Below are 26,920 nucleotides of genomic sequence, written 5' to 3'. Positions count from 1 at the left end.
TGAACACGACTAATATGAGTAAACGACAAGGATAAGAAAACCTAAATTTCAGAACATCAGTCAGGACTCTAAATCTGGAAAATGAACACATTACTTTGTTTTTCATTGAACACAATCCAGGCTTCTCCACGTGCGCCTTTTCCGGCATAATTCTAATAAACTTTATGAGGCTTTTTGAACCGTTAAAACTTAGTTCTTTTCTTGTAAATGATGGTATGAAGCATATTATATATTATGTAAAGTTTAAAATAAAGTAATTATACACCATTTTGTCCCTTCATACATACACACACACACACACACACACATATATATATATATATATATATATATATATATATATATATATATATATATATATATATATATATATATATATGAGAGAGAGATACAGAAAGAGAGTTCTCACATGCAATGGCAACAAGACCTACGAGTGTTACAATGAGGACAGCTTGCATGTTGTCTACTACTTCTTTGATCGGACTCTGTGACTTCTCAGCTTCCAGCAGTTTTGTGGTGGCTGACTGTCCAACAACCTCCTTTTCTACCTTGGGTTGACATGTAATTTATATCCTTTTCAATACAAACATGTTCTCAAGAACAATGACGCATTACAGTATTCATTTCCTATGAGAACTCCACGCATTTTGTATGTTTACGACGGTTCTGACTATTAGATTTCATGATGCGTCTGTCCAATTTCATACTACCTTTCCTTTGGAACTTTTTGCCATGGACAAGGTATGTATCCACATGAGATCTGATACGGAAGCATTTCGGAGTCATTCAATTGGGGTCTATTTTGCTGACTTGAGAGGTGAAAGGATCAGAATGATGAGGGGAGTTTGTTCCTGGCGCATTGAGTAATTATAAGTCATTTCACATTTTAAATTTGACAAAATGTCCGTCCCTGTACCACCTCGTTTCAAGAAATTTTCAAGTAATTCTCTTGAAATAATTTACATCATCGGTAACATCAAAGGCTGTTAGAGTGTATTCTCTAGCATGTGTCCAAGCCAAATAACAGTTCAAATATCTGTGGTCAACTACCTGGCAAAGTGTCATTTTGAGTAAACAAATCCAAAGGCTTGTAAAATAGACAATACATTTTAAAACATTAAACTTTTTTCCTGTTAGACGTCAGTCGACCCAACTTCAGCTGATTTTTCAAATATTTACTACTACCAAACAGCCAAAATTTAAAAATAAATAAACAAAATTTTTTTTATCTACAATATTTAACTGATGCGAATATTTATTTAAAGTGTTGTTCAAAATAAAGGTTTAAAGACAAAAGCGCTTCATTTGGGTTCTTTCTTTATACAAAAGCAATATAAATAATGTATATTCTCAATGAGGCAACGTGAGGGTAAGGTACCACCGTAAGTGCAGAATGAGTCGGGCCTTGTAAAGCATTTCAACACAAAATTACAATAACGATATTTTTTAATGTAAAATGGACGTCCTCGGCTATCCGCTTTTAGGGACTAACGATATTTTTTAATGTAAAATGGACGTCCTCGGCTATCCGCTTTTAGGGACCAACGAGCAGCCAATACGAAAAGTAAAGAAAGAAAGAACGAGAGAGAGAGAGAGAGTAGTGGCATGGGTTGGTTCGTCAGCTTTTATGTCGGTTTTAAATATACACTAGTTCTATACAGGAATCTACTGACTGATAATGTTTTAATTAAGTGCTGTTAAAAGTTTTAAGTCATTTTCAATTTATGACTCATTGTATTTATGCGCATGCCATCAGTTAAGGCATTGTATTAACTGAGGATATCATTAAGAATGCATTATAGGTATCAGTGACATAATTTTACAAATTAATTGATAGTCAAAGATGTTTCAATTCATTTTGTTTCGAGGCCCATAGATTCTTCATTAACCTATGCTCTCAGTACCTATTATATGCACAATTCTCACTAAAGGGAATGTCATCTGGACTAATGTACTACCACTACTATTACTATTGTCATTATCACTAGTGTCATCATCATCATCATCATTATTATTATTGATATTATTATTATTATTATTATTATTATTATTATTATTATTATTATTATTTTATCAGGCGTAATTTTGATAATTACTAGTCTTCACATGGATTCAGAACAGAAACATGTAGATAATATGGTATAGGAAGATGGGACAATATGAAACATAAATGGACTGAGAAATATTGTAAATGTAGAAGAAGAATGTAATTTTATAATGACGTTTCCTTTGTAAACTCAATCTAGTATTTTTTTTTATCCGGACCAAGATTTATACCCACCTTAATATGTACAATATATAAAGTTTATGTATATGTTTTACTAATGATGATATTATTAGTGCCGAAAGATTTATTTATTTAATACAATAATATAACATTATTTTGTGCAAACTCCAGTAAAATAATTGTGGTGTAAAGATTTATAATTTTAGTATGGAATAGTTTGTGTATGTTCATTTTTAGCTTCTTTGATGACTTTATAGTTTTGTGGGGACATTAAATTCGACTACAAACAGCAGTTTTCATGCCAGTATAAATGATAATTTTTCTACATTTCTTTACTTAAAGGCTGCCTTATTGTGTGCCACTACACACGTACCTACAATCTAAGTGCGAAAACCTTCTGTCGTTTAAAAAACGAGTTATTGAACGAAAGAAGAAATTCAAAAATGGCAACCTTTCTAGACTGAAATTATATGTGTAAGAAGCCTTTGCTACGTTCGTAAAGTTCATGTAAGTGCCCAGTTAGATGTAGTCAAGCTTAATTTATTATCATCAACATTTTAAACATGTAGTGTTTTACGCCATCTTCACGTTCTATATAAGACTGCATTCCATTGTTGCCCTGTCATACTGACTTCATGAAACAAATTGCAAGTTTGTTTTCTTCTTATGATTACACAAGTCTCTGACTCCATTCATCGGGCGATATCGGAAACATTCAAACTCGGTGTCACACTTCCGATCAGAAATATGAACGGAAGAAAGGACATGATAGCTCTCCTGAAAGTATTCACTTACTCTCGATAACCTTTACAAGGCCCCCTTTTCAACCTTCCGGTGACGATCCAATGCACGACGTAAAAACAAAATACGTTATTAAGTAAGAATCAAATCACAAAATGTGATGATATAGCATATTAATGTGGGAAGTGTTTTCGAGTGGCTTTACGTGCCATCCATCTCTTTCTTTTCTCCACCTTTTCCACAAGCAAATTCGAATTAACTTTCAATTTTTATCTTTATTATTTTCTTCATGCAGCGCCATCATCGTATTTTTTAATTAAAGACTTCATTGTCGATATCTGTATTTCTCCACGTCAGCTCAGTATTTATTGGGTCGTTTTTGTTGCATAAGGCAGCTAGAGATGTATTTGTATTTGTTTCCTCAAGTGAAAAGATTAGTTCCTTGTTGGACTGTCTTTATCCACTTTATAAAAAAAGGTTTCTGAAAATATCAGAATAGTGTACGGGCAAGTACGATATAAATAGACTGACGTGCCCGACAGGATTTGACTATTTTTCAGACGTTGATGCAATGCAAAATTATTTCATAATAGGATGACAGTGATGAATACAGAATCTACTTGATTGTCCAATAGCAAGATATCACAATCATGCGACATATGACACATCCCTTTCAGTCTTCTGTCTTGTATGTCTCTAATGTGTCTAACATTAAGTTATTGTCAAAATTATTAATTATATTAGAATACTGAATGATGTGGGGCCCAAGGCAACAAGCGATGAGCACGGGGCCCCAAGCATCAAAATTGCATTGCCTGAATGATTGGGGCCCAAGGCGATTGCCTCGTTCTTCTTGCCCTAGGGCCGGGCCTGACCATTGCCTCCTATACGCATAAATTTGTTTTCAAACTCTAAGGAATGACCTTTACATGAATTTACTACTACTACTACTTCTACAACTATATTATTATTATTATTATTATTATTATTATTATTATTATATCTGGAGTGATTTTGAAAATTACATTTGTCTCCACATGGATTCAGAACCGAAACTTGTTGATAATGTGGTAGAGGAAGAGGTGACAATGTGAAATATATGGACGGGGAAATATTGTACACGTAATGATGTTTTCTTTGTAAGTTTGTACCAGGAACAAGATTTATACCCACCCTAATATGTACAATATATTAAGTTTGTGTGTGTGTTTCACAACTGATGACATCATTAATTTCAAAAGGATTTATTGTTTTAATATTATTTTGTGCACAATCCAGTACAATAATTTTAGCGTAAAGGAAACAAAATTGTATACTTTCTATATAAAACGGTTTGTGTATTTTCTTATTTAGCTTCGTTAATAATTTTATGGTTTTTGTATAGATTCAATTCGACTACAAACGACAATCTTTATGTCAGTACAAATGAGCATTTGACTGCATAAACACTCCTAGGTTCATCTGAAACACCGTATTATCGCGTACAGCTCGGCCAAAGTGACATGCAAAGAGCATCAATTAGGAAAATCCACCTTGTTTCATTTGCACAGCTAACACGGACACATTTGTTGCATTCAGTAATCGTAAAAGACTTTGTTAGTGTTAGAAAATCGGTAATGTATCATATTTCTTAAATCACAGACGAATCTTTGTTCATGGGTATTGTTGAATTTTTTTTTGTTTGAAATAAAAACAATTGGAATTCTCTTTATTTCGACACTAACTTGCCGAGTTGTAATTCATTATGTATATATTATGTTAATACTTCAAAAATGTGTTTTATGTACTTATCTGATGAATGATAATAAATCTTGTTTACAATATTCTTTTTAAAAAAAACATCAAATTCTCCAAGAGTCACAGTTCTCATCATAAATTCACGGAAGATGTTCCTATAGTAGACGATATAATTCTATCTGAAAACAATCTATTTATACTATTCAAGAATACATCTATCAAAGTTTTAATATGTCAACAAGATTTTCCAATATCGGAAAATAATTTAATGTTTATACAAACTAAATGGTTGTCCAACAACAAGGTATGAAAATCAACAGTATATTGCCTAATATTTTGGCGTCTTCTGCTGCAGCATGGTCTAGTCTTTGTCTCAGATTATATTTCGACAAACTGTTTCCTTAAATTCAAATTTAAAAGCGAAAAGAATATTTTCTGGAAATCGTAACACAATTTTAGCATAAAATATTTTTGTGACTGAGGACACATTGGTCGCCTAAACCTAGTATTTGCACCATTAACAAAACTTGATGGGACAACTGGTGTCTGGAATGTGAAGGAATAGACTGACCTTCGCACTTTACCCATTTCGGTAAGTTAAAAGAAAAGGCATCTACATATTAAAATTATTATTATTATTATTATTATTATTAGTAGTAGTAGTAGTAGTAGTAGTAGTAGCAGCAGCAGTAGTAGTAGTAGCGACTGTTCTTTTAAATAGTGACATATTTCACATTTGTTCAGCTTCATCTATTTATTGTTGTTCCTATCAAACTTTATATATTTTTTGGTGTGAATATGATTTATCTTTTTTATCGCAGGGCAGGTTATTATTGGGAATTGTATGTGTTAAACCGCCTTTCTAGGCTACACCCTCTATTGACAAAAATCTTCAACTCGTATGCATACTATGAGTCATAGCTTTCATACAATAAAACATTTTTAAAAAATTGCCAAACAGGAAATTTCAAAGCCACAAATCATTTAGATACAGACGACTGTTAAATACGTATAGTTTAATTTAACAACACTTTAATAAAATAAATAAAGTTACAATGAAGGCAATTTTATATGTTGTGTACATATCAGTGGCAAAGACCTTAGACCTAGTCCTGTTAGCACGAAATTGTCAATGCATTAACGTGAACTCATACTAAAATTTCCACAGTTTTGATCTATATATCTGCAATTTGCTCATTCTGATGTAAAAATTAAGAATAATTCGTAAGTATCTACTTTCTCTATAGACATTCCCAAAACAATGGTAGCGAGATGGAGTGACTTTGTGCACGGTTTCAAGTCTTATACTTAAGAGTTTGAGTTCGATTTTCGCGATCAGACGATTTTGTCACTCTGAGGACTGGAGATCATTAAACTCAGAGCATGAGTATAAACCTGAGTTCCAAAACCCATACCTTAAAAAAATGATCTTTTATAAGAACCGTCATTTGTTATTTGTCGAAATAAAATGTTAATGCCCAACTCAAACGCAAGACCTTTATGATTGTACAGCTATGACTGTTTTTGGTGTTCATTAAATAGTTTTAGAAATTGAAAGGTCTAAGAAATTAGATTTGGTGTTGCTTTCAAAAATCATAGTGTCAAGGGAATTAGGCCTCAGTGCTCAAGAAATAGACAGGTATGTAGCTAGTTGACTAACTCATACAGGTCTTTATAAAGACAATGCAGTTTTAAAGCATTGTATTTGCTGGCAGGGGGTCTAACTGTGTGCTAATACACACATACAACCGAAATGCGACACACATATGTTCAGCTCTATTGAATACATGAGTTATTACAAGCGATAAAGAAGAAATTACAAAATGGCTGCCTTTATAGACTAAGATTATATTTGAGAAACCCTTTGCTACGTTCTTAAGGTTAAATTGCTTTTTTCCGTCACAAAAACGTTAAAGTAGTCGCTCGTGAATTATTATCATTGACATTTTAAACACTAAGTCTTTAACGCTATCTTCGTGTTTTACACATGACTGCATACAATTATTTGCACACAATATTCTTTTCAATACATACATTGCAAGTTTCTTTTCTTCATTTAATGAAATAAATCCCTGACCTCATTTATCGGACGATATCTGAATCATTGACACTTTGTATCGACACTTCCGATGGAACATATGAACAGAGGAAATAATATGAGAGCTCTCCTAAAATTATTCACTTATCCTCGATAACCTTTACTAGGCCCATTTTTCAACCTTCCAATGACGTTCCTAAGCACGTCATAAGATCAAACTGCATTATTCAGTAGCAATAAAATCACGAAATGTGATTATCTAGCATATTGGTGTGGACGCATTTCGAGTTGATTTAGGTGCTATTCGTCTCTTTCTTTTTCCGTCTTTTCTATAAGCAAATCATGATTATCTTTCAGTTTTCATCTTTATTATTTTCTTTCCTCCAGGGCCATCATCGTATTTATTTATTAATGGCATCGTTGTCAATACTATCCCTATTTCTTGGGTCGCTTTTGTTGCATAAGACAGCTCGAGCTGCTTTTGTTTCCTGAAATAAAATATTGCTTCATTGTTGGACTGTATTATCAATTTTATGAAGAATAGGTTTCTGAAAATAGCAGAACGGCGTAAAGGCAAGTATGATGTAAATATATTCATGTGCCCGACAAGATTGGAGTTTTTCACTCGTTGGTGCAATGCATACTTATTTCATAATAGGATCGTAGTGATGAATACAGAATCTACACAATTGTCCATCATGCGAAATATGACACATCCCTTTCATTCCTCTGCGTTGGATGGCGCTAATTTTTCTCACATTCAGTTAGTGTCAAAACTATTGCTTATATTAGAATACTGAATGAGAATTTTCTGAAACTCCTAGAGAGAAAAAGTTGTAAAACGAAAGCAATGTTTTGTGGAGATCTGGACATTTCGAAAGTATTTCAAAATAGGCAATTGAAACAAATACGTCAGCTCCAACCGTAAATAATAATAATAATAATAATAATAATAATAATAAGAAGAAGAAGAAGAAGAAGAAGAATCACAATAAACTTTGTATTTTCCTTTAGAATATTGTAAGCAAAAATGGATGTTAAAGTACTTTAACTTCAATAAAGATATCGCGCCTAATGTGACGTCTTCAACGTGAAAAATTGCACTGGGAAAAAGATGAAAACATGACATTTAATGTACAAGTCCGCATTGGGATGACGATATATTAAATTTATCGCATTGGGATAACGATATTTTATATCCATCGAACGAAAATTGTTATTTTTATTAATATACTTCTACCATACTTTTATATACGTAACACGTGTAACACATCATAAAATAACATTATTACCTCATGAAAATTAAATCTTCCGTAACATCTGTCAGGTCGAGGTTACCATCATGTTTATTACTTTGTAACCGCTTTTATGTCGCTTAAGTCATCGACAAAAAAGATGCTGTTTCAATCGGAATTTTGTTAAGTTTATCAGATTCTTTGGAAAAACGAAATGTTTATGCTCGTGGATAAGGCACGTTATATTGCATAACAGCAAATTTAAAAATATTTCCTTGACACTTTGCAATAACTAAGATGGGTACTGGAGATTCGTTTTCTTTTCCTTCAAGCTAGCAGCATGACTACGACGGCTGCTCGCATTTCGGCGCGCTTTGTACGCGGTTAAATATTGCTCTCCAGAAGATGTTTGCGTCCTTTCCAAAACGTGAACTATATATTATATAGAGATACCTATATAGTTTTTATTCTCTTGAGCCAACATATTAAGAATTCAATTTTACGTCGTTTTTGAATTGATAAGCAGTCTTTCTGCTGTTTAATGTTTGATCACGTGTTTCTCTGATTATAATTTGCAAAAGGAATTTTATGGGGTTTTTTTTGTTCTTTGTATCCTCTGTTCAATATGAAAGTTTTAATTTGTTGCTATTAAAAGCAAACATGTAGTGTAATGCCTTTTCACATATACCACTACTTTAAATCAAGAACGAAAACATCAGATAAAATCACTTCATAGTTAGCAGTATTTACAGTAGTTGTCAGCACTGGAGTCATTACCATTTTGTATCTTCAATTGAATGGATAAAGTGGATAAATGCATATAACAATATAGACGTTAATATTTCCACATAATGAAGGGTTGCAACACCTATCTAAAGCAAGGCAGAAGGCTCTATACTATGCCAGAACATTCTGAAATATACGTCTTCCATATTTAAAAATAAAGACCTTTTACATTGTTAAACCTTGAAAATTTAAATAGCATAGAGCAACATTAGTGCGCTCAAAGTTTTGGTTTATTGGAGGGTTACAGATCGTGGGCAAGATACGGTTTCGCGCTTGTATACACAATCCAGTGAATGGTGCCGCATGTTAGGTTTCTTGTTGATAGGGTTATCGAGATCATAGTGTAGTGGGAAATAGAGTTCTCATATGGCACTTAATATGACAAATTAAAAATATACTGCCTAATTACTGGCATAAACATATTTGACAACAGGAAAACATGTGAATTTATGATGAATTACATCATATAATTTTACCAAAATATTTTTTTTTTCATTCGAGAGATAGAAATGAATATAAACAGTTCCATCCTGAATGAATTAATCATTTTCAGACTCATTGGTATGAAATTACAGTTACTCGTGTTATTTCGACTAAATTTATATGGAGGGCGTATTTTTTCGATTCGCCTTATTTTGACCCAAAGTTATTTAATAAGGTTACATTTTCAAATATTTATAACCGAAATGAGATACATATATTACACACCAGCCTGGCATCTATGCAAAGGTAAAATTAATATCATGTTAAGACATCTACCAATTAAGTAAACATACAAACAAGATTCCTTTGAACTCGAGACCTTCGATGAGTACAGTAAATATTGTAAAAGCTATTACTCCACGAATGACCTTTAACCTTTATTCAAATAAACAAAATATTGGCCTGCCAACTAGATAAAGAAGTCTTGTGGATGCATAAGCATAAGTAATAATCGATATCTGAACATAGACCCCACTATCAGCAATATCTGGCTAAATGATTATAACACGACTTCCTGCAAAAGCGATATCAAGGACGTGCTCCTTGTCTAATTGTAGATTTTTAACTGGCATTTCGTGCGCGGCTGGATTCCAGAGTAAAAGACCAGGGAGTCCCAATAGATCAAAGGAAACCTGTTAAAGAAACAAACGACAAGAAGAGCGCCATAGAAATAATGATGAGGACTAAATACCAGATTTTAGGTATATCTGAAATTTTTAGTGTAACAAACATAATATATTGTACCATGTCGTTAACTCACACCTTTATCAAGCAAATATGTAGCATTATCTAGCGACCTATTCAGCCCCACTGCACTGTTCTCTTTTAATTATAACCTTAAAACTTTTGACTGTGAAATGCTCGAATGAAAACTTTACAACCGAATTATTGTCATTTATCTCAATTTATACTATGTCATTTTTATTTAATATCAATTGTCTTAAAAGTAAAGTTCAGAGTACGAAATCGTGCACTTGCAATCACACTTTTTTTAGATTTAATCATATAAGTAATCGAATCATCATTCAATAGAATAGAAAGAAAGATTAATAGAACAATATCTCGCATATAATGCATAGAACTATGACTCAACTATTCAACATATATATATGCGGATGTTTCGTGGAATGCCGCACCGCTCCGTTGGCCTAGTGGTTAGACCGTCCGCCTCGGATGCGGGAGGTCATGGGTTCGATCCCCGGCCGAGTCATACCAGAGACATAAAAAATGGTACTAACAGCTGCCTCGCTTGACGTTCAGCATTAAGACGTTAGTGTTAGGACTGGTCGGCGTGGTGTCAGGATAATGTGACTGGGTGGGACATCATGCTACATGTCTGCGGCATGATGTCCCAGTGCTAGACATCACTATAAACTACCACATTGCAGACATCGTAGCGAAATGACTGAAAAATTGTTAAAGCTACGTTAAAAATCAAAATCACATCACATCACATCGTGGAATGCCACATAACAGCTGCTTTGGCTCATTTCGCGGTAACGTTTTTGATACAATGTTTCGGATTTAGGCAAGCTATAGACGCCAGACTGGGTCCTTACAAATGGCATTCAAGTGACAGGCACAAACCTTCTTCTTTAGCTGGTTATAAGAATGGCAAACAATATACTTACAGTTTTACAACCTGAAATTTCTGAAAATGTACTTTCTTTGTTCTGCAAATCCGAATAACATTAGCCATGTCATGGGTTCTCGAGCCTGATTACGCATTTCGAAATTGTACTTTCGACTATATTCCAAGTGCAATTGCATCCTTCTTATTGCACTCAAAATGAAATAAACGTTAGATTCCAAAGCAACTTTTTGATCATTGGAATTGAAAGTCTTCATATTTTTCCCACATTATTATTTCACATAATCAATGGCAGAACAGAAAACCACTTGCAGATGTGAACAGTACGCCGCTCCGACGCCGCTAAAATCCGACGTAATTCATGTAGAATTAGCACATAAATCCAGCCCATAACCACAAACTGTCGTAGAAACGACAAAAATATGCCAAAATCTGTTCATTCCAGATCAAATGGAAAAGTTGTTGCAATGCGTATTCATTCATAATATTACTCCAAATTTCAATTTTAAGAAGACCAAAACGCAATTTTCTTTTGAAAGTTACTTTTTACGCGCCACAAAGTTCAAATTTATATGGGCGGAGTTATGTGTGCATTAACTATGTTGTTGTGTAACTATAGGTTACTGCACTGGTATGGGAAAATATGAACGAGTTTCTTGGATGGAATTCTGTACGACCTTTGGAGTACAGAATATCCATCCGACAAAACGAGTTCATTTTTTCCCATACAAATGCAGTAACCTTTTTATTATATGCTCATTTTTTATTCTACCTAAGGCTTAATTATATAAACAAAATATACTACAAGAAGCAACGTATATGAATATATGCCGTATTCCAAAATAAATACACAAGCACATATTTATCATTACACAACATCAACATTATTACTGCGCACATAACTCCGCCCATATAAATTTGAATTTAGTCGCGCGCTCGATACAACTTTCGCAAGAAAATGGCGTGTCTATTTAAATTTGAAATTTGGAGTCATATTGTGAATGAATGTGCATTGCAACAACTTTTTAATTTGATCTGGAACGAATAGATTTTGGTATATTCTTCGATTCTACGAAATTTCGTGAATGGCGTACTCAAGAATTCGTTTTGGATTCGACACATTCTGGTTCAATAGGGGCTCTTGATTCTTTGGCGTCATGCACAACCAAAGAAGAAAATAAAACTGATAAGAGACAATGAATATACGTTAAGTTTCAATTAAATAACCCACGATAATGTTACATTTAGAGCCCTGTCTTGTAGGTAACGAATTGTAAACTTGAAGAAACTTCTCTCAACTTTGTGCCAACGCATATATCACAATGCTGGCATTACAACCACAGAAGCGCGTTGACCCAACAAGTATTTTTAAAAGTCTGAATTACAATTGTTGAACAACGGTGGCATAAGTGCTTTTCAACTGTCGACAATTAAATAATGGTCTGGTGTTACCCAACCAGCAATGCGATTATCTATAAAGCGTATGAGTGCTAAATGGGAAATAATCATTCAAATACAGCAACGTTTTAAATGAGCCATAAATACAAAACGCACATACCATATATTTGTTAGTAACTTCACACAGCCATGCAAAGCCATCTTGCCTTGGATACGAATTTCCTTTAGCTCTATGAACCTAATTTTAGTTTCTTCAATGCTTTATTTCGTATCATTCCAGCATTAAACAGCAACAAGAGAGACACTTCTGTCGCTACTGATTCCTTTTCACGAGACTGGTGAATACTAAACACAGTTGTGTCCCTGGAACAGAATGATCCCATGTGGATTACTCACTAAGGGAATAGACGAAAAGTAAGTGGGGACGAAATGACACTTGACCAACAAGAGCTAGGCGAAATAGTTAATGTATCGCAACCTTCGTCCACCTGTCAGTCAAACATTGGCAGGAGACCACTATTCTTATATAATTTCTTTTGAAAACAAGTGATATTTTCTAGCTGCACGTGAAAACAGACACTATATGAATTTTATTTATCCAACCGCTGTTAAACGAACAATGATTCACGTGAATCACATACCACGATGTATTACATGCTCTTACTTGATCTAAATCGGCTAGGAATCTAACCCATGACCTCATAACAAACCTTTTGTGGCAGGTTGGAAGGGGGTTTTGTGGTAGATCTCCCAGCGTTTCCCCTCCACCTTGAGCGCGAAACAACTGGAATGCTTCGTAGACACCAAAAGTAAATCGCCGAAAACGTATTAAAAAGCCATGACATTGGTATGGTCCAAAACGTAGGAAAAAGCCATGACATTGGCATGGCCCAAAACGTAGGAAAAGGCTATGACATTGGTATTGCCCAAAAAGTATTAAAAACCCATGACATTGGCATGACCCAAAACGTATGAAAAAACTATAAAATTGGCATGGCCAAAAACATATGAAAAAACTATAACATTGGCATGGCCCAAAACGTGATAGAAACCCATGCCAATGTCATGGTCCAAAACGTATTAAAAAGCCATGACATTGGCATGGCCCAAAACGTAGGAAAAAGCCATGACATCGGTATGGCGCAAAACGTAGGAAAAGGCCATGACAATGGCATGGCCCAAAACAGAGGAAAAGCCATGACATTGGCATGGCCCAAAACGTATGAAAAAGCAATTAGAAGCAGCGTCGTTATCACCTGTTTTCTTAATCAAGTGACTCAAAAAGTGACCTAAATTATTATTATATTTGCATTTGGCGAATCCCAATTGTCACTTCTCTGTCCAATTATTAATTCTATCGTGATTGAAATACTTTTAGGAAATTGTATTAAAATATATTTTATATTGTATTTTTTACAACTGATCCCGTACCTCTCCTATACCTCTCTCTCTGCGTCCAAATAGTGTGAAATAATGTCAACATCGATAGGAATGACACATGCGTAAAGGAGGTTTCAAATCTCTCTCTCTATCCTACCTCCTTTCTGTCAATCTAAGGGTGACAGCCATTGCACTGGGTATGACGAGGAGAAGTCTCTAACAATGTGTTAGACGTACTAGTAAAATCCTTTCCTACAAGTTCTACACGCGACAAAATTAGTGTCATATCAACACGACGAAATAACTTACCTACTCTTGTGTTGTTTACATAGATGTAGGTTTACAGTCCACACATAAAAGTTTATTTCTATTGTTAAAGCTTACGGGTGTTATTCACACATTCTTCAAGTACCTTTATGTGCTGCCGTCATCAAACATTGGTTGTGTATGCATTTTAAAGAGTATGAAATAGATCATTCTTATTGATCTTTGTTCAGTATCCATTGATTGCATAAAGTAAATATGTATATATTTCTTCAGCAGCACACCATCATATTAAAAAAGGTCAAGTTGATCTGCATGTCCTGGTTGAGTGCCTTAATCACAAATAAATACAGTTTATAGTCGGAAAAATCCATCAGCTAAGAAAGAAAGCAACTAATTAAACCAAACTAGCAACTAGTGCTACAGATGTTTAAAGATCCATTACGTTGTCAGCACTGTAATCATACAATTGAAAGAAAATATATTTTTCTTCTTTTATTGCTAGTTCCAAAGACCAAAATAAACAACTATAAAGTGTGTACAGTAGCATGACTCTAACTTTGATTAATTTGATAGTGTTTTGTGCTTATGTCCTGTCAGATGTACAGACTAATAGCTTCAAACAGCATGCATCCATCTGATATCGCAGTGTGGTCCTTGAACACTTTGTGAAGTATCTCTATAAACTATGAGAATCTTTGTTGACATATTAATCTGGACTTTGGAAAACGCTTTTGACTCATTTAACCCCAATACCATCTTTGCGTGTTGTTTTGTATATCTATACTGTGTTCCCAAATTTTATCCGTCACTGAGGTTGTGGATAGAACGTCGGCCTACCTGACGTTGGTCATGATTGTAAGTAGTAAACGAGATTTTTTCTAAAATTTGAATGTAAGGCCTCACCTTGTTTAAACGTTATTGGAATTTTCAATTAAAATACCAGAACATTGTATTGCGCCTTGCACACACACACACACACACACAGATATATATATATATATATATATATATATATATATATATATATATATATATATATATATATATATATATATATATATATATATATATATATATATATATATATATATATATCTATATATATATATATATATATATATATATATATATATATATATATATATATATATATATATCTATATATATATATATTCCGCCAATCCCACCTCACTCCCGTCTTATTCAGATATCAAAAGCCACTATGTCTTAGATGCTAAAGCAGCAAATTGATGGTTAAAATTATATTGCGTCTCAAAAAATACATTTTTTTTACCGCTCTATGTTTTTAATGCACATATAAAAGTTTATATTATTTGGTATCAATGCAGAACTACACCCTTTTCCTTTTTTGTGATACAACCGGCTTTTGTGTATCGTAAATGATGATGCCACTACCACATGACACTGTTTTGAAACTCTATATCCTAAACTACGTAACATAAAGGAACGAAAGCATCAAGGTTAATCAAATCAACAAATAATTTATTTCTCTCAGTTAAAATGTGAAAATTTAAGAGATACATACAGTTTTATGAATTTAATTTTAAAAAATCCTAAATATCTAATCACAAGTCCAAACGTATGGACTGTTCTGAATGAATTCCAAGAGTCTTGAATGTCCTCACGTACCTATTGTCTTGAACGTCCTGATTAACTAATAGTCACGAATGTGTTCACAATAATCCTAGAATAATGGAATGGTCCTAATATCAATGAGAAATGTGAGTACTTTGTTATGCCACCGTATAATTTAGATTATAATAAAAATTACTCTCAAATAATATCTTAGCGCAACTATAATGATTCCACATACTGATCTTACAACGGGAAATAATTATTTTGTTTTATTTTCGTTAACATTCCAGAAGATTTTATTGCGCCCTGTGTCAAGTGAAATTTGTGTGCTTATGTTTATAATGAATTAACGGCGGAAATTTTCTTTTTTTTTAATGTACCAAACTTGATCCGGAATCGAAGTATATGTGATTAAGCTCACTCTACGTTACAGCACGAGATACCCCCAACCCCTTTTCGTAAATTCACCTCACAATCATAGCCCATTGCTCGGTCATATAAAAATACACGACTTAAGAAAGCGTTAGGAGATTAATGACCTAATCTGTAATTACATTTGCGTGATATTGTATATTAGTCGACCCTATCTGGAAACAAATGCGAGCCTGATACGGCAATGCATCGCAGCGGGTTTGTCCTTGTTGTCAATGATGTAATGGGAAATAACTTCAGAGGCGCAAACGGCGTCTGGTCAGAATAATTAATCAAACATTAATTTCCATGTCTGAAATGCAGGGCCGATTCTGTTTACTTGATTTAGCTCGAAGTATTCATTTTTGTTGTTGTTGCAAGTTCAACTTTTGTAAACAAACCCAATGATGATAAGCAGTGAAGTACTTGATTTTCTAATTAAAATAATATTGATATTTCACTGTGGTGAAAAAATAACTACAGGAACTACTTTTTTGGGTCAAAACATACCTGCCTTTGATTTTCTGTCAGTGAACTACTTATACATTGATGAATTACTTGTGGTTGTTTTCTTGTTAATAACCCCTGTCTGTTATCCTTGAAACTTCTAGTTTGTTATTCTGGAAATATCAGTTAATTTTTATCAATCTGATGTGGAGCTAATTTTGTGCGCATGTACACATAGCATAGCAGAACATGTACCATAAACAGCTGACATTACCGTTCTAATTCACTGTCACAAACTTTAGTTAGCCAACGTATGTGAGCATGAAATAAAAAATTATATTTGCTTGAAACGAGTGAATAACGGATACATTTCATCTCGTGGGTGAAAAACTCTAGTATTTTCACTCGTGGCTTCGCCATTCGTGAAAATACTGAGTTTTTAATCCACTCGATGAAATATATGAGTTATTTACTTGTTTCAAGCAAATATTCTCTCTCTCTCTCTCTCTCTCTCTCTCTCTCTATATATATATATATATATATATATATATATATATATATATATATATATATACCAGATGGTCTGAATAAGCGTTAGGAATGCTTGTGCTGTTCCAGCTCCCAATGAAATTGTTCTATGTGCATTATTTATATGGCCTGGTCCCAAAGATGATTAGTTGAATACAACAACGTTTCGCAGTTTTTATTATTCCAACAACTTTAAGGAAATGAACTTTTCTGTCCATTCACAACAACAACAAAAATTTTAATAATAAAATAATAGAACAGCTCTATTTAATAAACTCTTGTAAGCGCATGTTTGGCATAATTAAGAATGTGCTAATGAGGCGGTTGAGTGTTCAGGGTTCCTATTAGTGATTTAGTTTGTTAAAAAATAAAGCAATTGTGTGATGCATTTGCTTTATATATCCTTGATCAAACAAATAAACACTTAACTTGAAAGATTTTATCCCCGTCCGAGATCAAATTCTAGCTCAAAGAATGGATTTGTTTGTTTAATTTTCAAATTCAAATTGACAAAATCATAGAACTTTAAATTGTTTTGTTCTTCAAATTTGTTCCCCAATTCGCTTCAATAAATTGTATGTGCCAATGTGAATAAACCTAGAGTATGGTCAGACTGAAGTAAAGTTTTGAAAAAAAGGCCTTTGAGAAAGTCGGATCTTTATTCTCGACATTGTCGAAGCACGAACCTCAAACTTACAGTCCAAAATTTTTCAATGTTTCTTTCTTTAGTTATGATAAACTGAAATAGAATCTGCAGTATCTTAGAAAATTTCCTTCAGGCTAAATCATTAGGACAGGGTTGTCCCAAAAAAGGGTTCTAAATAGATGTACAATATTTACTTTTGGAGTTTTTGGACGTGAAAACAAGATAGAAATAACGACGAGGGCCAAAGTTTAGATTTCAGATACATCTGAAATTATCTAGCATAACCAAAATAATATGCAGTACGAAACCTCTCTCCCGTAACTGGGCATTATAAAAGCCATTTATTCAGCCCCAGTGTACTGTCTTCTATAAATTACGACAGTAAATTCTCGAGACACTGAAATGCTTGAACGACGACTTTAGTCCTTCTTTATTTAGGTTTTTCTAAGTATATACTCTGTTATTTTTATTTAATATAAAGAGTCTTAAAAATAAATTTCGAGCATTTACGTATGCAATCAAAAACCATCAAAGCGTACACTTCCAATTATGTTTTATTCATATTAAAACATTTAAATAATCAAGTCATCAATTATTAACGATAACAACCTTAAAACAGTCACATACAATACACAGAACAATTAAACATCTATATTTTCAATTTCAGTCTTCAATTCACAACGACAAATAAAGGTCCTGACTTGTGTACATAGCCGTCTATCTTCACGACGACAAATAAGGTCCTGACTTGTGTATATAGCCGTCTATCTTCACGACGACAAAATAAAGGTCCTGACTGTACTTAGCCGATATAATGTGATCCACAATTCTTGATGCAACTAGAATCATGTCAGGTAGGTTCTACATGCGTCAAATGAATTCTGTCAACAATTATTAGTCGGTACCATTACTATCCTATTTATGAAGCATGTAAAGTGTTTTGTATTCCTTGAGATATGTGAAGCCTTGAATGTTGTATAAATTCGATTTCATTCCTCAAATGACTCTTCTCGAAGAAAAATAGAAATCATCCTTGCTCTTGCCTTCCATTCAATTGGCAGGGTTAACGGTAGTTGTTGCACATTCACCCAAGTGAGCCAGTTTCACGTGGCTGAAAAAATACAAATGTTTGTTATTGAATTTGAAGACTGCAAATTTTAAGAAGATGCTAAATGACATTTCGAAATTGCCTGAGGAATTTTAACCAAAACTGAGAAGCATAGGGAGATTCAATGCACACTTGCTGGCCAATTGCTTAAAATGTGAATCATCGTTCAATGTAAAACTCTCAGAATGATTTTCATCTCCTGTTGCTCTTATACATACATACATACATACATACATACATACATACATACATACATATGCATACATACATATGCATGCATACATAAACATACCTACATACATACATACATGTATGCATACATACATTCATACATATGCATACATACATACATACATACATACATACATACATACATACATACATATATACATACATACGCATGCATACTTACATACATATATACATACATACTTACATACATACATACATACATACATACATACATACATACATACATACATACGCATACATACATACATGTTGCCATATGTTGAAAGGGGCTGGACTAAAACTACTTACACGCATTGCATGTCGCACATATTTCCGTACGTCTGTCCGTCTTCACCACACACAGGTTGGTAGATTGCTGTGCAGATGCAGAGAGCGTCCTCGGTCTCCTTGACAGCGGTGGTACTTTCTTTACATTCTCCCTCGTGTGAAAGCTCTGCTCGACTAAAATAGAGACAGCCATACATAGTTGTTGCAGGTATGGATAAATTATGAATGATAGAAAGCCAGTTTTGTACGCGTTGATTTATACTGTTCTACATAATGTAATTCCTGGATGCACCATATCATTATACATTTCACAGAAGTTCACCAGGTTACATAAAAGCTAGCTAGTGATTGGTCGTTTGGTCAAAGGTTTGATCCCTTTCATAATATTGAACGGGTGGGATAGGTGCATAATGGCGTCAATTTAAATTTAAACATTTTACCAAGAACGTGTACGGTTGTCCTTTCTTGTTAGTCTTTAGTGATAGTATGGGTCATGCTTAGTAAAACTAAACAAAGCTTTCCTGGTTTAAGGTTCAACAATATGTTGACGTGTTTACCATTATGCCATCAAAGAGAAATAAGAAATTGATCTTTTTCACACAAGAACCTGATATTATAGTTCTGAGGCTAAACTACCACAAGTACAAGAGAATATATCTTTTTGACTCAACCCGTACCTGCATTTCATGGTGCACGTGTTTCCATAGGTTTTGCCATCCTTGCCGCACATTGGTTCGTAGTTGAAAGGACAGATGCAGACGTTCTCAGCGGCCCTCTTAACCTTGCACTGTCCGATGTGGGCCAATGGAACACCTCTGAAATTATAGTTCAACCTTATAAACACATAATTTAAGATAAGACAGCAACTTTTTAGATTTTTTAAGTGCTGGTATACGTCAAACTTTGCCAACGCTGACACCACTTTTATTTTAAGAAACATGGTCTTCGTTTGCACTCGTTCGAAGTATTAGTGTGAATTAATGCATCAACATTACATGAGTAAAGAGCTTCACCCCGCCTTTTTGTGCATGTGTTGTTTCGGGTGTGTATTTTGGCTCAAAGTGACAACTAAATGAGGAGAGTTTACGTTGGCTTTTGTTCTTGAATTTACGAATTTCGTCGAATCACCTTCCTTAGTAGTATGTACATGCTGTGACAATACTGGTTAAAGTTTATCCGTTTTGTTGTAGCAGTGAGAAATTAACTGGACGACGATTTGTAAGCTTTTTTTGGCTAAAGCAATCGCATGTTCTACGTGAGGTTTAAGTTTATTCATTAATATGAGAACCCGTCTAAAGAGAGAATCCATATAATTCGGTAGATGTTTTTCAAAACATGGTATTCAGCTTACCTGCATTTGAGAGCACACTCGTTTCCATAGGTGTGACCGTCAGTACCACACACGGGGTTGTATTCCATTGTACAGATGCAAGCATGCTCAACAGAACTCGACGTTGTCGTCGTGCACTCTCCTTCATGAGCCATCTCAACTCCACTGAAAAAGTCATTATTTTATTTGAGAAATTATGTAAAATTCTACTAGAGTAGAACTGTTTTTGTTAGGCAGCAATGGGGCTGAATACGTTTTGCTTTCCGATGCGTTATAAAGCAGAAAATGTATACGGAATGTTTGCTTGAGAGATGAGTCGTTTGATGCTTGGTGACGGTGAAAGAACGTTCGATTTAGTCTATATTCAAAGTATTCAAGGAAAACATTGAATGAAAACAAACCTGACTTCATTCCAACAAGAGCTTTATAGAATGCATCAAAGCATCCTGGGAAAAAGTGCTTCCAAATTTATATAGAAAACATTATGGAAATCCGCCACTAATGTCTCCCATTTCGAAACCACTCAACAGAAAGGACCAAACGTATCCTGGTATAAAGAACTTTAAGATTTTATAAATTATAAAAATGATACATTTGTATAGATGATATTGCTTTGATATCAAATAGGGTTGATGTTACTAGAAATAGACAAAAGGCAACTGCCTTATTGCAAAGGGCACTCCTCAGAATCAGACCATATGTGGAAAAAAGAACTATGGTACAAAGGGTTTACAAATTTTTACAAGTGATGCCGATCACGTGTTGAATGGAGCCGTCATTATTAAAAATATCAAATGATTGAAACAACTTTGCCGCAGAAAGATGCTTAACAGAAGTACGACCAACCTTATCAGAAAGCATCTTCGTATCAAAGTCATCAATATTGGGTACGGAATGATATTATATCAATAAACATAGATGAAACTATGAAAAAGTTTAACTTTGAAACAATTGTTTGCATAATATATGCTACCTACAACATTGATGGAAATTTTCCTGAACGCATTCTACTCGCACTGAAATATTGGCCGTTTGGTCTTGCTATTGTCTATTAGTCAGAAGCCATCCACGTCACGATGCTTGTTTCTTCTTTCTGTCTTTTGTTTGTTTTCTTCTCCTTTTTCAAATTTACCAAAATATTGTCAGAAGAAATCAGTCTCGACTACATCATACCAATAACACTATCATTTCGCATTATGAGTGTACAGACGATTGAGCTAATTATGCCAGTTGTTACTGTAAATATTATTATATAAACAAGATTGTATCGCCCATCTTTACGAAGAGCTAGCTCGCATTGACAAACATAACCGACATCTAATTGGAAACTTTACTCTGGAATCGAGGAATCAGATTGGATAACGTTTACGTTTGACTTAAACCTGACGAATCAAATGTCATAATTCTACAATCAGATGCAATAATTACGATCTTGAAATTGTCCAGCCTCTATTAGTTTTAAAGATGAATAAGTCCGAAATTAGTACTAAAAAGATTCGTAAAACCCCACCCCCGTGTATTTCTAGTATATTAATTCTTTATATCACCACGTTCCATGTAAACATGTATTAAAAATTTAAAATTGCAATTTGCATGCAATGAAAAAAGACTTTATATCATTGTATCATAACTGAACTAGGTAACTGATATCAAAGATTTTATTTTGGTCAATAAAAACATTTATTATATATTATTGATGTGTGTCTATTTAATTTTATATATATATATATATATATATATATATATATATATATATATATATATATATATATATATATAGATATATATATATATATATATATATATATATATATATATATATATATATATATATATACGTTGCCACTGCTGCAAAAAATGTAAATACGGCTTATTTATTTGCTATATTTATTACTCTTATGCAGACACCTCTTCAAGAGAAAGGTGAATTTGTTCACGTTCATATAATAGCATGAACAAGTATATCTTAATTCCTTGAATTCACTCGTTACAATAAGAATACAACTTAACTTTAAAAATTCAGTCATAACAATAACATTACAATTTAACTGCTGAAATTCAGTCATAACTATAACATTACAATTTAACTTTTAAAATTGAGTCATAACAAAAACATTAGAATTTAACTTTTAAAATTGAGTCCTAACAATATCATTACAATTTGACTTCTGAAATTCAGTCATAACAATAACATTACACTTTAATTGTTTAGTTCAATTATTACAATATGAGTATGTTTCAATTCTTAAATTTAGTAATTACACAGAGCCATAAACTCAATTAAGTTCAAAGTGAGCCATTTCTAAGCACTGCAAATTACCGTATACTGTATCGTCTATTTCTGCTCTTAGAAATGAATTTTTGTTTCCTTAAGAATTTCCCGTTTCCTTACATCAAAATCCCTCTCAATAACAAAGGTAATAATATCAAATCTAGACTTTAGACCTTTCGTTGGTTAATATAAAGATAGATTTCAATTTCTTCCAGTCAGATCGCATGGTTCTAAACTTCACTTTTAAATCCATACTTAAGTGCTCCTGGTTAAACCCAGCAGAGGCCATTGATAATACATTGTGTAATATCTTTACACATTGGTGTGTAATTAACATAACATAAGAGCCTCCAAATGATTCAGGGAACTAGGAAACACGTGTGTTTTCCTTCGATACGGACTAAAACAAGAATCACGTATTTATCTGAATTTATCGAAGATTTACCCGCATTTCATGTCACAATCGTTGCCATAGGTATGTCCATCCTTTCGGCAACCTGGCATGTAGATCATGGTACATGCGCAGCCACCGACTGACCTTTAGACTTTGTACTTGCCTTCGTGAAACATTAAGACACCTCTAGAGAACGAAATGCTTGTACCAATTAAAATCGATATTCTTTAGCCAAGATTCCGATATGTTAGTCTATCTACGCCTTTGAGGGACGAGCAGACATCTCAGTGTTTCCAGTTTGTGAATTTCATTGCATGCGGCGGCAAGCCACCTCTTCCAGTAAAATCAAATTCTTCAAATTTTAACACGTGACAAGGGGAGCACATAACTGGAATGGACTTGCGCAAAAGCAATTTTCAACTACCGATCCGTGTTTACACAAATATATCCTTTCCCTCAACTACACTTGCAAATGCTACTCTTTGATATTTTCAATGTTAAACTTGTAAAGTATCATTTTGACGTCAATTGCCTCCACCATTTTCGGCCGATGCACATTGCACCGCTGTTACGCGCAGTTGGTTAGTTGGTATTACAAGATAGCGAATATAATGAAAACTGGTTTGTGAATCTACTTCGACAAATTATTAAAATGTAAGAGTGAAAAGAAAGAAAACAAATTTAAAGCTGCGCAGTCAGTCTGAAGACAATAAGCTCAACCTAACTGATGTTTTCGCCGTTTTACATTTATGTTCTGTTTCTGATAGGGAAAATACACTTAAGATGTTATTGGAACCCCCGCTATTTTACAGATAGCAGTCATTATTGTGGTTTAAAGCCTGGCGACCACATACATACAGCTTTCTCCCACTGTAGAGTGTTCTCTGAGCTTTCACCGATTCCAAAATGAATTATGACTTGGCTATATATTTATTGTCTTGTAATATTGTCAATTGTTCTAGGGTCACTTACCTGACTGAATCACATGCACATTCACAAACACTCACCTCGCACACACATCGATGACATCCTGATTGCTTACCTGCATTTCATTATACACTCATTTGCGTAGGTAACATGATTAGTTCCACAAACGGGATCGTAAATACGAGAGCACGGGCAATCGAGCTCTTTCGGTGTGTCACAGGGTCCAGTGTGATCCAGTTTAACTCCACTGAAGAATGTAAAGAAAATGTATTTCTAACATATTTCCATTTGTAATACCCATATGATAGGTCGACAATCAACATTCTGTCTGAAGAATCCATCGCAACTGTTAATAACGTTGACGCTTTTATGACTCCATAAAGCAAGTTTTAATGTACAGCTACCCAATAGACGATTTTTGGACGCACGTCTAAGATCTCTTGGAAATTAGATTTTATACTACGGATCTGACGATAATAATGGCAACTTTACTATAACAAATAACAGTTTTATTATGCGATACAGAAATCGCTATGAACATCCTTTGATCTGGTGTACATATATGTGCATGCACGTATATAAAGGGTTCAAAAGCTCGTCAGCAGAGCCTGGTTATAAAGTGCCGATCGAAAGTTATCTTTCAGAACTGTGAATAGGAGCTACAAGATTGTTCTTCCAAAGAACCTTATATTTATATGTTTCTTTCTGAAATTTATTAAAAGCGGATATGTTTTATGATCCACACCGAATACTATAGTTCTAGGTTTACAATTGAGAATTCACTTGTGTTTATCGCATATTTAAATGATGGGGACAACTGAGTATCAAATAATTATGGAATAATAATTCAATAATTTTTCATATTGCATTGCCACTCTTCATTTAACATTCCTTCAATAAAGGTGAGAGAGAAAACACGAACTATACGTATTTTTATATCCTTCTTTACTTCCGCCTGACGATTAACCCATGAAGCTGTGTTCGACCAGAAAATCTCATCGAACAGAGAGCAGTAGATTCTCAGCTTCGCTCTAGCTTATAATTGGTAAGCAAACAAGAAATGAAAACAATGGTGTCAAATTTAATTACTAAAACAAAAATCATATGTATCAATATAAATTGTTAAAAAAAATAATTAAAGGATTTTTTGTATCCCTGCTACAACTTTTTCCTAAACAAAAAGAACCAGCTAGTCTCCTGTTTCTTTCATTGAATTGTATTCTTAATTTCAATTTTTTTTTTCTGCTAGGGTGTAAACATGCAATAACTTATTTCGCCGTGTTGTTACGCAACAATTGAAACAAAATTACATTAGGTCAAAGCAAACAGTTGAAAGCTAATTCATATATGTACCATATTGGATTCGCATTTTCTATGTACATTAGAATAACTAACGGCTTTGATTGACACTGTTCCTTTAAACACACCCTAGTCTAGATTATTTTTGGGAGTTTTGAGAATCTTTGAATGATTTTTGATTTGTGTCATCGTACCACCATGTTTGTCATCCTTCACTCGACTGTTATTATTGTGCATATTGTGACGTTGTTACCGTAATTATATATATGAACATATATATATATGAACATGGATAATGTTTTAAAATTAGAACACTTTTGCTGCTCAACTGAAAAACACTACATGCCGTGCATGGCTATATATATTGTGCATTAATAGATATTACTTCTAATTACTGTTTACAGAAAATATATTGGAAACGTTATTTTCGAATCGAATAAAGTCAAAGATCGATTATTTATTTATCATGACCAATCGATTATTGATTGTCATTGATTCGTTATATTATCGCCATTTCTTCATGTCACTGTCATGTTTTATTAACTGGTGGGAGGTAAGTTCTGAAACTGATTACAGGCAGATTTTGTCACCTGCCAAATTCTTGGCACCTGCTTCTATCAAACAATAGAAAGATTGTTATTCGGTTAGGCTAAGTTTCATGGAAGATTTCCAAAAGAGTCAAAAGTTGTTGTTTTCTTTCGCTAAAAAATTTGCTGTATGTATCTGTGTTATTGTTTATGGAAAATTCCTGGAACTCATTTAGGAGAAAAGTTCTCCAACTCACATTCAACATAACAAATTTTCTCACATAATTTAGACAAAAGAGAGATAAGCATAGACCATTAATGACACGCTTTAGGGTTATATATTGACATTACTTGCACTCCATTTCACACTGGTTGCCATACGTCTCCCCGTCCAGCCCACATACAGGCATGTACTCCATGGTGCACAAACAAAGCGGATTTCCGGCTGGAAAGGAAATACGTACTGCGTTAAAATGTGTGTTTTCTGTATTATACTTGCATGCTTATCCGTAACAAATATCAACATAACAGCAATCAATACATTCGAAATGAAGAATGTACATTATCACAAACATTTCGGTATCTCTACCTACTAAAGTACTTTAAGATTATGTTTCTAAAATCCAGTATAAATTTAAGTCCCTTATCGTCTTCCATTATTCTTCTTCTTATAATACAGGAATGTAAAATGAAACTAATTTTGAACACGGCTATTATGGGCCAATAGCAAGTATACTAAAACACAAATTTCAAAATGCCATTCAGCATTTTAAATCTTGAAAAATGTAAAGTTTATTTTGCGATTTCGTTGCACAAAATAGAGGATTCTCCTCATGCGCCGTTTTATTCCTATTTGTAATAAACTTTAAAAGGCTCTTGAACGATTACAACTTTGTCCTATGTTTCTCGCAAATGATGGAAGCTATATAAATTGTTTCATAAATTTCACATAAAATAAACATTCATTTAAAGTATATTACGTAAAGTTTCAAGTAAAAAAAATAATACCATTTTGTCATTTCAAGTTCGTTGT

At 33.7% G+C, this 26,920-nt stretch overlaps 1 protein-coding gene across 1 annotated transcript in view; it reads right to left on the bottom strand.

Moving 5' to 3' along the window:
- Window positions 1-26,920, bottom strand: part of LOC149796788 (uncharacterized) — a 218,141-nt gene that overhangs the window by 121,145 nt on the left and 70,076 nt on the right. The window contains exons 17-21 of the mRNA XM_089960648.1: window positions 26,239-26,332; window positions 24,177-24,308; window positions 20,490-20,633; window positions 19,816-19,953; window positions 19,160-19,312 (exon numbers count right to left, since the gene is read on the bottom strand). Of these exons, the coding sequence (XP_089816774.1) occupies window positions 19,160-19,312; window positions 19,816-19,953; window positions 20,490-20,633; window positions 24,177-24,308; window positions 26,239-26,332 (661 nt within the window). The remainder of the gene's footprint in view (window positions 1-19,159; window positions 19,313-19,815; window positions 19,954-20,489; window positions 20,634-24,176; window positions 24,309-26,238; window positions 26,333-26,920) is intronic.

The sequence above is a fragment of the Sinohyriopsis cumingii genome, chromosome 6 (genome assembly GCF_028554795.1).
Source record: "Sinohyriopsis cumingii isolate HCF-2022 chromosome 6, ASM2855479v2, whole genome shotgun sequence".
Taxonomy (NCBI): Eukaryota; Metazoa; Mollusca; class Bivalvia; order Unionida; family Unionidae; genus Sinohyriopsis; species Sinohyriopsis cumingii.
Note: the sequence above shows the minus strand (reverse complement) of the source record. Positions and strands in the feature narration are given on the sequence as shown.